Source organism: Neopelma chrysocephalum, unplaced genomic scaffold, assembly GCF_003984885.1.
Source record: "Neopelma chrysocephalum unplaced genomic scaffold, ASM398488v2 Primary Assembly neopelma1_26, whole genome shotgun sequence".
Taxonomy (NCBI): Eukaryota; Metazoa; Chordata; class Aves; order Passeriformes; family Pipridae; genus Neopelma; species Neopelma chrysocephalum.
In genome coordinates, this window is record NW_020897695.1 from 10,796,332 (window position 1) to 10,812,792 (window position 16,461).

Here is a 16,461-nt window from a genome sequence, read left to right on the forward strand (position 1 = left end):
TGTGTGCAGCTTAGAAAACTTTTTTCCTTCTTATTACACTGTGCTGGTCAATGAATGTACCCATCCCACTTTATTTTACGATGCTGGGCACAAGAATGGCTAAGAATGCATTGCCTTCCCAGCTGCTTGGCCACTTACATGTCACAGGTAGACAAACCTTGTGAGCTGATGAGCCACAGCCATTGGCCTTGCCAGTCCATGGTCCAAGAAGTCTTCAGAGGGATTTCAAGCTCAAGATCTCCTCCTCAAATGTAGAAATGAGAGTAGAGCTTGGGATATATGGGCTTGGTGGGATTATTACAGTAGCTGTGCATCAGTGAAATGAGAAAGTGGGAAGTCTGTGGGAAGTGGAAGTGATAGGGATGCAAGAAGAGGCACAGGTAGTAGGCAGGGCCAACCAAAACGGGCCTGTCTTACCCATCCTTCCTGCTTGGTGACATGATTGTCTGTATGTGTCAAGTCTGCACAGCTCAGTCACCACCACTGAGCTGCTGCAAGTAGCATTAGGGCTCAGACAATTCACAGTTAACTCTTGCTGAACAGTACCAAAGAAGAACATTGACCTACTGGGAAACATGGGAAGAAAAAAGCATGAAATGGTGCTAGCAGCAAAACAGCAGGGGAGGTGAGTAGCGTAGCTCAGGCAGAAGATGGAGGAATGGAAGGTTAATTGGAAGGAGAAGGAACAAATAAAGAGATGGGGTTATAATCTTGGGATGTAAGGAAGTATATCATTTTGGTAAACTGTAGTGTTATGGTAGAGAGAGGGCAAGGTAAAAGCTGTGGGATGTGAAATTTTTCTGGTGTATCTCACTGCAGCCTCCTGCAAGTAAGTGAGAATTTTCAGTAGTCTTCCTACACATCTGAATGTACACATGATGAGAACTCTCAAGCTCCTGTTTTATTCCCATTATGAAAATTAAACAATACTTTTATTTTGAAAAAAGATACTTGAGGTGCTAGCATTTTTCCACAGCTCCCAAGGAGAAGGATGTAGAGTAGGTTGAGTTATCATGATGTGTGTGTGTTCTGCAGGGTCTTTCGAAGTAGAACTGTAGGGATTTTACCCTGCAAGAGCAGAGGGCAAGCTTGAGATGTAGAGGGCAACACATGAGATGTTGGAAAGTACATGAAGTCCAAATAACTGAACATAGCACAGAAACTGCTGTTTATAAGGAAATGCAATTCTGAACTATACTGGTCCTCAAGGGTAACAAGTATTGAACATTTTAAAACCATTAATGAAAATGGACTGAGAAATAAGTCTGAGAGTGGTCTGTAACTCTGGAACAGGTCCACAGAAATCTATGCTGGGAACTGATGTCTCCTCATATTTCAAATTCATAAGTGCTTGTTGGGAAACACTATATGCCTGCATTTTCTTTGGGCTACAGAGTAATAGATGGAAATACATTATCAGGGTCTGACATTTTGGAACTGTGTTTATTTTGTTTCAGGGTGCCAAGGGACCAATGGGCACCATTTTAATGGAAGTAAGTAATCACCTTACAGCTAACTGTACACTGCATGGAATTATCTGTTTTAGTCTTCCATTTATAAGCACTTACAGCAGTGCACACAATTAGCTGTTATAAAACAGTATCCTTTTCACGTGCTTGTTAGAGTGCAGTGGGTTCATCTGTTCTGCAAAATGATGAAGGAATGAGAAACAATTATGCCTATGGATTAACACCATGTCCAAACTTTTACAAATTGTTGGTCCATTAATATTCATTTACCTGTTTCTTTACTCACATCAGTTTACACACTAGCTCATGTTTAGGGTTACTTTTTCCCTCTTGTAAAGGAAGGCATTTCTTCAGCAATAGTTATTTTCACTGGGAATAGAAGTGCAGGATTTCTTCAGAATCATAATTCCATATAAAATGAGCACTTCTGAGCAAAGGTTCCATCTAACCCTTGCATGGATGACTACCTACAGGCAATACTATTGCAGGTGTGTTCTATGTCCAGAGGAGGTCTTCTCCCCCTTCATGGACCTGTCTTCCTATGTGAGTCGCTATTGAAATGTCCATTCTTTTATGGAAGTGCCACTGAGCGGTGAAATCCTAGATCAGTTTATTAGGACAAAATAAAGAATGGATAAATGGTTTCTTAGTACTCCGGAACATCATAAATGCCAACAGACCAGGTCTAGAAAAATGTGCCTAGTTTCTGCAGCGAGAGAATCCCTGTACTATTTGAAATAAAGAGGAACTGGATTGTGTGAATCTGGATTTACTGTAATGAGAGTTAGTTCAGGAACTGGGGTATGACCTTCAGCTCAAACACCATGAAGATTCCCAATCTGGAATGGTCTGGAATTTGCCATTAATTCCTTTTTTATTTTGAACCTGCAGCCTTGTGAACTTGTGAATTTTACAAGAAAAAACTGCCGTAAGTAGGGAGCATCTTATTTTACCTCTGACACCTAGTGATTCTTCATAAACGGAATAGCCTCCACTGGAAACCCTGTAAACTCACAGTTTGTGTCTGGGTTCAGATTGACTGGTAGTTGTTAATTGTGAGGGGTTTTCAGCAGGTGTATGAAGCAGACTTGCTCTTTTTGCTCCTTTTCTAATCTGTTAATTACAAAACCCATAACAAATATCTTTTTACCTCATTAAAGATTAAATTAATTCTTTGGCATTGTGCCAACACCCTCTGGGGAGTTCTCTGAGAGAAGACAATACTTGTATATGCACTGTCCTTCAAATTAGGTGTGTTCATTCCCTTCAGACATATGTGCGCAGCAGAACCCAAAACAATTTTTTTACTTCTCATCCAGTAAAAGTGCACTATTTTGAGCATTTGGTTATGGGAGAGGAGTGTTGTCTTGCACTGGCAGGTTCTATCAGTTGTCTGAGCTTTGAATCAGGCTTTTTACTGAAAGCAAGTGAATATGTCACTGTATTAACGAATATGAGCCCAAAATAATTTATTTGCTCTCCCTCTCTTCCTTGCAGCTTGCTCATCAGGTAAGTCCATCTGGCCTCTGCATATCCATTCTTTTATAGACTTGAAGAAAAAACTAACAATGTTTGAGTTGTGGAAAGGTTCTCACAGAAATTTTCTGCTTCAATATACAGACACATGTCCAGCTTACCCAACTGAAGTGGTGTTTGCCTTCGATATGTCTGACGATGTTACACCAGCTGCATTTGAAAGGATGAGGAACATTGTCATGTTGTTGCTGAGGACCATTAAGATCAGTGAAAGCAATTGCCCAACAGGCGCTCGTGTCTCCGTTGTTTCTTTCAACACCAATATGCGCTATCTCATCCGATTCTCAGAATTCCAAAAAAGCAACTTGCTGCAACAAGCAGTCCAGAGAATACCTCTGGAGAGATCCACTGGAAAGCGAAATATTGGGGCAGCCATGAGATTTGTTGCAAGAAATGTCTTCAAACGTGTTCGTCAGGGCATCCTCACAAGAAAAGTAGCCCTATTTTTTGCCAATGGCCCATCGCAGGATGATGTTGCCATCAGCACAGCTGTGCTTGAGTTGAGTGCCTTGGATATCACTCCAGTGGTTATTGCCTTCAGTGAAGTGCCAAATGTCAGACGTACCTTCTCAGTAAGTAGATAGATGATAGAAAATTGAGTCACCCATTTGCTCAGTGTCTGCTATTGTTTGAGTAAATCCTGCTCTCAGTCCAGTAAGTTCTATAGGAACTGTCTAATCCTTTAGTAGAAAGAGGTACATTAAAGAATATTACTTTAACGAAGAAATGGTGATTCACTTGACCATAATGACCATCATCTGACCTCTTTCTGCACATGAATTATTAATGGATTGAGCTTTTAGGCCAAATCACAGAATTTCCATAACATTGTGTTAATTTCACTTAGTTACCTTTGCCATTACTCTTCTGAAGATGTGACATGTACTGACCATTTAACTGAGAAACTGTGGCCCTAGTTTCTAGAAAAAGTAATAGAAGTCAAGTACACCATGTTTTTTTCAAAAGAAAATTAAATTAAGCAAAACCCCTTTTGATATCTATATTGCCATTCACACTGGAGAAAATGGTGAAATTTTGGTTTATGACTTCATATAAAAGATAGTAAAGAAAAATAAACAGTCCATTTTACAAGGTACAAGAGGAAACAATTCTAAATTTATTTAAGATTTCACAACATAGATTCCATGGTCTCCATCTTTCCAATTTGTTTTGGTATCATCTGTTCTCAGTTTGAACTTTTTCAAAATAAAATTCTTTCAAGCTGCTGTTTCTTCATAATTGTCCTTCCAAAAGGAAACATGTTCACTTACGCATGACAAAAAGTGCAAAACTTGGAGTCTGTTCCTGTCTAGTAGCCATTTAATCTTCTTATTATAGTTATTCTCATGCAGCCTCATATCTGTTAATCAATTCATGTATTTTTCTGGCTGAATGTTAATTTAGCAGAATGAAATAATTCTGCTGACATATGAGAAGGAAGCTTATAGTTTATTGACTGAGTTGCTCCACAGGATAAACAGGAGCAAGCATCAGTATTTTGTTTACTAAGTAAACAGGTTTACTAAGTATAAGCAGGTTACAGATCTGAATGCATGTGATGATGTCTGGTATTTACAAAAGTGCCAATTATCCATAAATCAGTCTTCAGAGTAGAAAAGTTTAAAAGAGTTGCTTAGCAGGGGGAAAGGCAAAAAATTCTTGGCAGTAGCTCTCCTTTATGTTTACAATTATGGGAAGGCAACCAACCTCACCACCACCCCCCGGGTAAATACAACCTCCCTTTTTCTATCAGATGGACTTCTGCACTTGCAGTTGAGAGGTGGTTTAATCTTTATGATCCTACCAGCCTGTACCCACAGATACTTACTGCCTTTGGTTACTTTGTTTTAGGAGTTTCAGTTTAGAGATCCTTCAAACATTGCCAATTCTAATTCCTTTGAAGAGTTCTATCTATAACATTCTTGACAGACATTAATCAGAATTTAATTGTGTAGTTTAAGCTGAAGTTTAATGCAAATAAGTAATTATTTCTTTACTCACCATTATAGCTTATCCATATATATTGTTCATTTCCTGTAATACTATGTAATGTACAGCCATTTTTATTAATCTTAGTCCACAAGGAAATGCATTTTCCCTTGAATCACATTTGGATGGGGTTGGGTGGTCAGTGAAATTATAGGTCTTTGTTGGAGCCTCTTCAGAGTTCCTCAAGCATTTCTGTAGTCAAATCTTCTACTGAGGATGATTGTCTTTCTTCAGCTGATCACAGGCAACACATACATTGTTCTAATGCTAAAATCTTATCTCCCAAGAAAACATCTTCACTCTTTGTCCCAGACATAAGAGATCCTGCCCTTTTCTCTATAGAAAAATATACCCTATTAAGAAAAGAAAAAAAAGTCTTATATTTTACCTGTCTTTTAAATGTTACTTTTGTGTCTGCTTTAAAACATAGATTGATGACACTAGAAGATTTCGTTTATTTGTTTGGGAAAGACAACAGGATGAAAATTTGGAGGACATCGCATATTGTACACTTTGCTTTGGTAAGACGTTTTACAAATTCCATCTGTTGTATTGGTCTACTTAGCCTTTCAATAACACATTCTATCGTGTATCTATTTTATTTATTTTTGTGGTGTTGGGGAATTTTTATGGTACACCTTAAACGTGTTTGTGCTTAAATATAAAAGAAAAATATTAATAAACAATGCACTGGGCAGAATCCTACTACCATAAATGGTTCTACAAGGAGTTTGCAAAAATGTGTTAAGAGCTGAGTCCTTATATATCCTTGCACCAGCACCAATCCCATGAGTGGCTGCATGGAGCAACTCAGCCCAGCTCAGCTGCCCATAGGTGGCCCTGAGTGCTCTCATTCCAGGGTGGCTACAAGACAGTGCTGCAGCTGTTTCTTGTCATCACCAAGAGAAACTTCACTCCCTGACAGGGATTTTTTCTGCATCTGACATTCCTGCTTCCAGCCAGCTTAACCCCTTCTGCAAATGGGCCTTCTTGCCCCCTGTGACAGATCATTTCTTGGTTACAGATTATCAGTGCTGAAGAGTTATAATTTTAATTTCCTCTTCAGTGGGTGGTAAGAATTAGACTGTCAAAACCACAAAAGCTGTTTAATTAGTTTCTGTCTCAGCCATGTGAAGTGAATTACTGTGTTTAGCATTTCCTTTTTAACAGAAATGAACTTAAAATAGCATTATGATTCTGGGAAACCAGGCTCATCTGCTGTGGATTCTACACTGTGAGGGGAGGAGATGCTACTAAATGATAATATTTCAGAATGTTGAATAGTGATCTGAGATGAAAAATAGGGTTTGTTTCTGTGTCCTTTACAATGTTTAGATTTCAACAGAAGAAAATTTTTCAAGGGAACTCTTATCTATGAAGTTTTACCTTATGAATGTTTTTTTGCTCTAATGCCTGAATAATTTCCCATGGTATCTCAAAACCTCCTTCAACAAGACTCGTCTACTGTTCCTTCCTAGAACAAAAAGATTTCAAGTTCCCAGATTATTTTTTTAATCAAAATTTAAGAAAAATAAAATAGATGTATAGGACTGTGTGAATTTTTTTCCAAACTCTTGCTTTTGTTGTATTGCTAAATAATTTGCTGTTTGCTCTTCCTCTCTAGATAAATGCAAACCAAGAACCAACTGCGAGGTGCCCATTTTTCCCCCAGTTCTGATGGATATGGATATCACTTACATCATGGACAGCTCTCGCAGTGTCAGCAGTGAAGAATTTCAGAGAGCCAAAGACTTTGTGAACAACATGCTAGATCAGTTTGTTGTTTCCTTACAGCCAAACGAATCATACGGAGGCATCAGAGTGGCACTGGTGCAGCAAGCTCCTAGGGGCTTCCTGCCTGGCAGGAACCAGACACCTGTGGCCTTGGAGTTTGATCTAGTTACATACAGCAGTAAAGATTTGATGAAGAAACACATCCAAGAGTCTGTTCACCAACTGGAAGGGCCATCAGCCGTTGCTTCTGCTCTACAGTGGACAGTCGAAAATGTATTCTTTAAAGCGCCCAGACAAAGGAAACACAGGGTCATATTTACAATAGTTGGAAGCAAAACAAGCACGTGGGACAGAGAGAGGCTGAAAGAGATTTCACTCGGAGCCAAGTGCCAAGGATTCACCTTGTTCACTCTTGCGCTTGGCAGTGATGTGAGTGACAGTGAGCTGATGGAGCTGCCAAGCTCCCCCACAGAGCAGCACTTACTGACACTGGGCAGGGTTTCGACAGCAGAGATGGTGTATGCTCAGAGGTTTAGCCGGGCATTTCTAAATCTTCTACAACGTAAGTATCACACAATGGCATTTGCTTAAGGTACGGAAAGAAAGAGAAATGCTGTGTCGAAAAGGTAGTCAGTATATATCTGCTATCATTCCTAGTCGCAACTGCCAGTCTTTCACCTGTAGTTTGCCTCAGATGCTGGACATTAATGAAAGTGCCAGTAATGACAGAACAGCATTATATTCTTAAGCAGGTTTTTTCCCCTGAAGTTTTTATTTAATGTGTGGCTTTGTGAACTCCACTTTCATTAAAGCTAGACCATTCTCAGCTAAGAGAACACAGTTCTGATTCCTGATTAGGTCCACATTTCTCCTCAGACCATTGGCATGTCCAGATTTACTGAGCTATTTATGCTTATTTAGGCTTTGGAACAGGTAAATATTTAGCACATTTTCTCTTTATTGCAGTTATTCCTCCTCTGCAGAGCAGAAAAAGGACTTCACTTTTCAAGACACATTCATGCAGATTAGCAGGTCTTAGGTGCTTTGAAATACAAACAAGAGGATATCAAGGAGGAAATTGTCACTGATTTAAAATCCTTACCAAAAGCATGTACTTAGAGACTTCAAAGTTTCTTTTGAAGCTAAATAGTTTATTACAGAGCAAGACAAAAGTATGAAAGGTTGGTTCAGGAGTCATTCTCACCTAGCTAACCTCTATCATAATTTTCATTTTCCTGGACATAGTCCAGTCACTCTGGATATGGTGTGTTAAGTTACTGAAAGATGCAAACTTCAGTTCACAACAAAAAACTCACATAGTGCTTTTTACTAAACATACTGGGGTTTGGAGGACTTCAAAACTCAACTGTGGTATCTGGGCTTTCCCCACAGAAGAAATGAACAGTTATCCTTCACCTGAACTTCAAGAAGAGTGTGAAAACTTAGATCGGGGAGACATACAACAGCAAGTGTCTATGATTGAAAGGTTTGGAATTGCCTATTTAACTCTTTGGGTGTGTATCTCTGAATATAAGATTTTTCTCTTTGTGTCAGTAGTTGTATTCAAAGTACCTTTAATAGAAATGGGACCAGGATGCATTTCTCAAGATCATACTGGTGGTTAAATAATTTTTCTTTTCCCCCTCTTCTTGGAAGGATGCCTTTTCCTGGAATGACTGAACTTGGTTCCAGTTATGGTTTGGAAGACACTGAAAAAACTGAAAGTAAAATCATGAAGAGTATTAAAGAGAACACCAAAGAACTTGTATATACAATGCCAGAAATGAGATATGATTATGAGGAGAAGAATGAATATGTCGCAGAGGGAGCTGCTGCAGGAGAAAAGCCACAAGAGTGTGGAGAAGCTCAGGAGGAGAACAAGGAAAACTTAGATGCAACAGTAGAAACTAGAACTGCCTGTAATGATTATGGTATGATTTTAGAATATGAAAATCCTTTTTTAATTCAGTAAAAAATCTCTAAATTGTAAGGGGCTCAGCGGAATATTTACACATGATGAAGAATTTCCATTAATTACACTTTTCCAAAGCATTTAGTCATCATATGTTTGCATTCAGTCCAAATCTATACAGTAAGAGTCTGTGACTGAAGACTGAATTATAGGTGTCATTGTGACTTTAGTTTTGATTTGTAACTTTTTGTGATAATATCATAAAAATTCTAATCCCCCTTACTAAAACAGATGATAATTTTAAATTCCAAGTTGCACTGTAATTCCTGAGTTACTCCTGCTGATAACTTAGCTCAACATGGAGAAACTAAATACATCTCTGATACAGTCTGTTCCTGTAGGAAGAACAGGATCCCTCAGCAGAAGTCTCAAAATATATATTTTTCATGTTTTTAACTTTTCTTCCTAATTATGCATTTTTCTTCACAGATTTGACATTTGATACAGGTATGGGAGGCTGATTATGAGATTATTTGTCATCAACATTCTTTTAACACAATTGAGTGTTTTTGTTGTTTAAACTACAGTTAGAGAGAATTTATGTGAAAAAAATGAAAAGGTGTCTGCATAGTTTTGGGTGTGGTAGCTCATTGCCGCAGCTGTCATCCCTTTGTTTTTCATCCCTCTCCACTCAAATATGATTCTGGAATGTCTGGTAGCCACATCCCTGATGAGAGAGTACCAATGCCTTTGCAATACTGTTTTAATATTAGATCTTTAATTAAGAACTAGTGTACCACTGTGAACGCCTTACAACCACAGTGCATGACGGACTTACTCAGCACCATAGGAATTGGTCCTGTTGCCTAACTGCATGAGTACAGTCTTGTTAATCTCTTATTAACCAGCTCATGAACTCTGTGGTCACACAGGAAATCCAGTAACAGGAAGATATGTTACTGTTTATACTTTACAAATAAAATATTTCCTTTGAGGAAGTAGTCAGGGTCATTGCACCAATGTAAGCAGTGACCTAAGACACTTAGAGGAGAGGTATGAACTGCCTTTCTAGATCCTGTGTTGTAACTAGTGACCCGACAGTTTACTTCTAAAAACATGTAACCCAGTTCCAGAACTTGTCTTTTGAGAGATATACTTTGTACTGATCTGTTGCTTAAGATTATTGCTTTTCAGTCGATTAGGAGAAGGTTACGTTTGAATCTTTAAGCTGGGTAGTTTTATCATGATTTTGCTTTACTTCTCAGTTCTTCCCCTTCGGTGTTGTACAGGCACCAACATCTAGAGCTGCCCTTCTGTCTTCTTTTGAGTAACTCTGAATTTACATTAGTGAAAGATGATTAGATCTGTTCTTACGGAATGCCAGATTGCTACAAACTATGCTCCTCTCACTTACTTTGCTAATTTATGCAATTTAAATTTATATTATTATTGGATTTGGCTAAGAGACTATCATGGATAGTTTAACAACCTATATATATTTGTTTATGAAATATTATTGATGGAAAACAGTATAACAAGTTGGAATAAAGAAGAGGGAAATTATTAAAAGGTTTATTTACATAGTTTCTGTGGACCACATATAGTCATTTTACAATCATTTTAATAAAGTCTGTGTTAGAAGACTAAAAACCTTTTAGCATTCGTTCTGTTTATGCTGCTGAAAATCTCATCATTTCAGACATTCTTTCTGGTTAAAGCAATCGTAAGAAGAGGGTCTTCAGAACATACTGACACTGTGGGTTTGTAGATGAATACTTAGTAAATCTTTGTAAGATCTTGAACACTGGCTACTTATTTTGTCTGATAGTTTGCACTGAATGTTAGTTTTCCCTGAATTTACAGTGCTAAGAAGGGTTGAGCTTTCTTTCATTAAATCTGTCTCTTATTTCCCTTTTCCAGATGCATGTGACCTTGTTCAAGATAGTGGAGAATGTCAGAATTACATTTTGAAGTGGTACTACGACAAAGTGCAGAAAATGTGTGGTCAGTTCTGGTATGGGGGCTGCGGAGGCAATAGAAATAGATTTGAAACACAAGAAGAATGTGGATTCTTGTGTATAGAGTCTTCCTAGTGCAGAGACACTTAAATTACTTTAATTCTTCAGTTAGACTATCAGGGTGATGCGGAAAAGGGATTCAAAGAGAAGGCTTTACATAGCCACTTGGCTCCCATGTTTCAGTTGAAATAAATACTTGATTATAAAGTTATTACCTGGTAACTTAATTGTGAAAATTAAAATTAAGTTATTACTCCATTGATGTCATATAACAGGCTGAGTACGGAGAAATTTGTTAGCCAACAGTGTATTGTTTAAAAGGCATGAAAGTATTGAAATTTGACTTTCTTCCATAAATACCAAAATGTGCACTTTCCAAATATACTCCATAAAGTAAAACAATACCTCAGAGATTTTCCTGAAATAACTTTGGATGCAAGACAGTAATGTCAGAATGTTTTGATGTGTTTGCTTACATTTATCCTGTTTATAGAAAATACCAAAAAGCATTTAGATCTCAAATGACAGACTTCCTAGGATTTATTTCACTCTGATTTAGAGGATTTTCTACCACAGAGTCATTCTTGGTTTCTTATTCTTATTTTCTTCCTGAATAATCCAACATGTGAATAAAATCAATCATTCTGAAATATTATACTTCTGCTCCTAGTTCCTGAAACAGGTAAAATTGTATTCTCACTGTGTGGCATCTCATTTGTAAATAAGCATTGGTCCCCTTTCCTTGCTACCCGATGTTAAACAAATGCATTTATTTTAGAACATTAGATTTTCATGGTTGCTCTTGAGTGAAAGAAAAGATCCTGAGGACATCATCTGATTAAAGATAATAAATACAATGCTGTGCAGACGGGTGGGACTTAGATAAACTTTCACAGTCCGTTGACTTATCCAAACTTTACTGTTGCCCATTATATGTCTGTAGAAGTCATGGTGCATTTAACTTCACCTTGGTCCACTCTGCAGAGGTGGCTGTACTCACCTGGAATTTTGTTCTTCACTGTATTCATCTACAACAAGATACAATATTACATCTAGTGGCAGTTTTCCTTATGGTTCTTTGGAAAAAAAAGAAAAATATTTAACTGGAAGAAGAGCTGTAAAAATGATACAGAAAATGTTTCCTACTGATGAAATAAACTGAAAAAAATTATATATATTTTATATCTGAGGATGGATACCACTGGATACAGAGCAATATGTGTCAGGCCCCCTTAAATAAAATTTAAAATTTCCCTTTATAAATACAGGCTTTGCTCTGATTCAGAGAAATCACACACACGATAGTGAGTCCTTCCTAGCACAAGAGCTCCTCCTGGCACCCGTCACCCTTGTTGGGTTGACTGTTTCAAGGGAGGGTCTGTCTACACACCATACAAATGATGCTACATGGAGTAAGTGGGTCGCACTGATCACACAACGAGCTTGGATAGGAAACCCCAGTCATCCAGGAATCTTAGCAGTTCTCATGGACTGGCCAGAAGGCAGCGATTTTGGAATGTCACCAGAGGAGGAAGTAACATGTGCTGAAGAGGCCCCACTATACAATGAATTACCAGAAAGTGAGAAGCAATTGCCTTGTTTACTGATGAATCCTGCCATCTTGTGGGAAAGCATTGGAGATGGAAAGGAGCTGTATGGAGTCCCCTACCACAAGTCACAGAAACTGATGAAGGAGAAGGTGTATTGAGTCAGTTTGCAGAGGTGAAAGCCATCCAATTGGCCTTTGACAATGAAGAACATCAGAACAACCAACAAGTAGATCAGGATGCTAGGATTGAAGTGGCTCAGGTGGTTTTGAATTGGCAACATAAGGGTGAATTATTTCTAGCTAGGTGGGCCCATGACATCTTGGGCCGTCAAGGAAGAGGTGCAAAATACAGGTGGGCTTGTGATTGAGGAGTGGAATTAACCATAGACACTATCACACAAGTTATCCATGGATGTGAAACATGCACTGCAATTAAGCAAACCAAGCGAATAAATCCTCTCTGGTATGGAGGACAATGGCTGAAAGAAAAGTATGGAGAGACCTGGGAGATTGACTATATCACACTCCCTCAAACCCATGATGGCAAGTGCCATGTGCTTACAATGGTGGAAGCAACCACCAGAGGTCTGGAAACATATCCTATGCCCCATGCCATGGCCTGGAACACTGTCCTGGGCATTGAAAAGTAAGTCTTACAGCAACATGATACTCTAGCAAGAAAGAACAGAATTAATTTCCAGAACAACCTCATAGACATTTGGGCCACAGAACATGGCATTTGAGTGGGTATATCACATTCCCTGTCATGCACCAGCCTCTGGAAAGATCGAACAATGTAACAGACTGTTAAAGACTACACTGAGAGCAATGGGTGGTGGGACCCTCAAACATTGGGATACACATTTAGCAAAGGCCACATGGTTAGTCAGCACTAAGGAATCTGCCAATCAGACTGGCCCTGACGAATCAAAACTTTTACATACTATAGAGGGGGATAGAATTCCTGTAGTGCATATTGAAAACGTGCTGGAGAAAGCTGAGTGGGTTATTCCTCAGGCAAAGGCAAACCCATTCTATGCTAGCCCCAGCAGCTAGAAAAGACTGTCATGGTTTAACCTCAACCAGCAACTAAGCCTCACACAGCTGGGGAAGAGAATAGGAAAAGGGAGAAAACTCAAGCCTTGAAGCAAAGACATTTTAATAGATAAAGCAAAAGCCATGCACACAAGGAAAGCAAACCAAGGAATTAATTCAACATGTTCCATTGGCAGGCAGGTATTTACTCATCCCCAGGAAAGCAGGGCTACATCACATGTAATGTTTATTTGGGAAGATAAACATCACTCTGAACATTTACCCCTTCATTCCTCCCCAGCTTTAGATGCTGAGCAGGATGCCATGCAGTATGGAGTATCCCTTGAGTCAGTGGGAGTGAGCTGTCCCATCTGTGCCCTCCCACCTTGTGCCCCTCCAGCCTTCTTGATGGTGGGGTGGGGTGAGAGACAGAAAAGGCCTTGACTCTGTGCAAGCACTGCTCACCAATAATGAAAACATTCCTGAATTTTTGACACTGTTTCCAGCACAAACCCCAAATAAACCTCTGTTCCAGCCATTGAAAAGAAAATTACACTCCACCCCGGCCAACTCCAACTCTGGCACATTCTCCACCCCGATAGGCAGTGGGTTGACCATGGCTGGATGCCAGGTGCCCACCAAAGCCACTCTATCACTCCCCTCCTCAGCTGGGCATGGGAGAGAAAATAAAAGGAAAGGCTCGTGGATCGAGATAAGGATGGGGAGAGATCACTCAGTAATTATTGTCACAGGCAAAACTATCTCTATTTGGGGAAATTAACTGAATTTATTACCAGCCAAATCAGAGTAGGATAATGAGAAATAAAACCATCTCTTAAAACACTTTTCCTTCACCCTTTCCTCCTTTCCAGGCTTAACTTTATTCTTGAGTTCTCTACCTCCTCCTCCCCCTGAGCAGCATAGTGGGACGGGGAAAGGCAGTTTTGGTCAATTCATCACACGCTGTCTCTGCTGCTCCTTTCTTCTCAGGGGAAGGACTCATGCTCTTTCCCTGCTCCAGTGTGGATTCCCTTGCAGAGGGTGCAGTCCTTTGGAAACAGGCTGCTCCAGCATGGGATCCCTGTAGAGTTACAAGTCCTGCCAGCAAACCTTCTTCAGCGTGGACTCCTCTCTCCATGGGGCCACAGGTCCTGCCAGGAGCCTGCTCCAGCATGGGCTTCCCACAGAGTTACAGCTTCCCTGGGGTATCCACATGCTCCAGTGGGCAGTACTCCAGAGGCTGCAAATTTTAATTGCTATGATACAGTTGTCATCTGTAGCATACAGCCATTCTTACCTGTCTCTCCTCTTCCCCTCAGCTAGGCCAAATCTCTGAGCAAAGGTTGTGTTACTATAAGAATCTGGTAGAAGTCTGTGATAGTTCTGTAAAGGCTGATAATTTCATGCTTGGATAATCATAGTCCAGATCTTGGTCAGGTCTGTCAGGTGAAGGCACTGTCCAAGCCCCTGAAGATTGTGCTAATGTTATTGTATCAGGCTGCCCATCAATGACAAATCCAAGAGTTTTCATGAACTGAGAAGCTGATTTGATAGAGTAACACCATACTAGGGTCTTTGGTCAAAGGAGGTTTCTCTGCAGATTCACGTTCATCCAGGTGTCACCTTCTGTTCATTGGTATCACCTTTACTTTGCGCAAGGTCAGTGTTCCCTAACTGTCTGTTTTACCTTCCCAGACTGACCTTTGTGCTCTTTTCTACATGGTAAGCTCTCCGCTCTAGGGACCTGCTCTTTCTCATGAGACAGAAGAAGAGAGAAGGAAGAGTCCAAACAGTATCTGAACCCTACAGCAAGTTTTTCGCAACCCCCTAGCAGTGCTCATCTCCAACAACTCTGCGGGACAGTCTGTTAGCGGGTGTACATCACTGTGTTTCTCACTTGAAGCCAAAGGAAAGATTGAAAGATCTCAATGACTTTAGAGGCAGCTAGCCTAAGTCCAACTCACATCAAACCTCAATGCACCTGCTGGATAATAGACACCTTTGTCATCTACATCCGCTGTTTTCTGGGGTCAAGTAGTGCAGTGAAGCATTTTGCATGAACCATTTCTGCCCAGACTGCTTTCTTTCTGCGTGAATGCATGTTTCATGCTCCAGAAATGTCTGTCAGCAGTTTTTAAGATCTTAAGGAAAATCTAGGATTACTTACTTCCAAATCCCATTCACTGCTTTTTGATAAATAAATAAATTAAAAAAAAATCTTATTGCTAGCTCTAAAGTGTGTCTAATGGAAGATCATTTCAGTTTCATTTGAAAAATTCAGTGTTTGATTGTGAAAAACAGGGACAGTTTGATGTCTTTTCTTGAATTAAAACATTTGTTAGGTAGAAGCTGTGTATTAAACCTTTCCAGATGTTTATTGCTAGCTTATACAAATAGCTGAGAACACATGAAAAACTAATTAACTTAGATCTACAGCAAGGGAGGACAAGGGTTTACTGTAACAGTGATGTGAAGGAAAACACCAAGTGTTCTCTAGAGGAATCTAAGGAAGAGATACCTTTTCTTTAATTAGTTTTCTTGGCTAATTTAATCCACAACTCTAAATTCTGAGATTCTCTTATCTTTACACTTTCAGTAACAAGAAATGCCTGGGTTGCCACAGAATTGCCAAAGCAAGGCAGTGCTAGCAGCCACAGCTCCAAGAAAGGGTGTGTCTGAAGGGCTATCGAGAGCCAACTCTCTAGACAATAAGTATTGAAATTCAGGACTGCCAGCACTGGCAAAGATGTTCTAGTAGTGGAAGACCCTGTTGCAATTATCCTATCACTGTTTTGGTCCTGTCTCCCTATCTCAGCTGTGCCTAAATTAACCCCCAGCATCTGTAATGGAGTGCAGTAGACTTTGCCAGAGTGCTTAGATCAGCAGAGCCTGAGCTCATAAGGAATTTAAGCGCTTGGCTGTAACCTTGCAGGAGTTTTAAAAGAGTTACTGTTTTTATGCCGAGAAATATTGCATTGCAGTAGTCTACACTGACAATTATTTCCTAACCACTTGTGTTTTTATACATACATGTTTAGTAAATAACATACTAACAATCCTGAAAAAGAAATGAATTGTTGCAGCAAGTATTCCTCATCAGTAGACCCATAGGAACAGATTTTTTTCTCAGCTAAAATAAGTTCAGATAAATCAAACCTCAGAATGCAGTCTTGCTCCCACTAAAATTGGTGGAACTTGAGTAATCTCTTAATATTTTGT

General features: G+C 39.5%; 1 protein-coding gene across 1 annotated transcript in view; it reads left to right on the top strand.

The window, feature by feature from the left end:
- Positions 1–11,289, top strand: part of COL6A6 (collagen type VI alpha 6 chain) — a 49,611-nt gene extending 38,322 nt beyond the window's left edge. Inside the window, exons 25-33 of the mRNA XM_027675515.1 lie at positions 1,458–1,493; positions 2,361–2,397; positions 2,967–2,978; positions 3,090–3,577; positions 5,425–5,515; positions 6,619–7,290; positions 8,121–8,214; positions 8,385–8,659; positions 10,561–11,289. Coding sequence (XP_027531316.1) covers positions 1,458–1,493; positions 2,361–2,397; positions 2,967–2,978; positions 3,090–3,577; positions 5,425–5,515; positions 6,619–7,290; positions 8,121–8,214; positions 8,385–8,659; positions 10,561–10,733 — 1,878 coding nt within the window. The 3' untranslated portion in view covers positions 10,734–11,289. The remainder of the gene's footprint in view (positions 1–1,457; positions 1,494–2,360; positions 2,398–2,966; positions 2,979–3,089; positions 3,578–5,424; positions 5,516–6,618; positions 7,291–8,120; positions 8,215–8,384; positions 8,660–10,560) is intronic.
- The last annotated feature ends 5,172 nt before the right edge of the window (positions 11,290–16,461 follow it).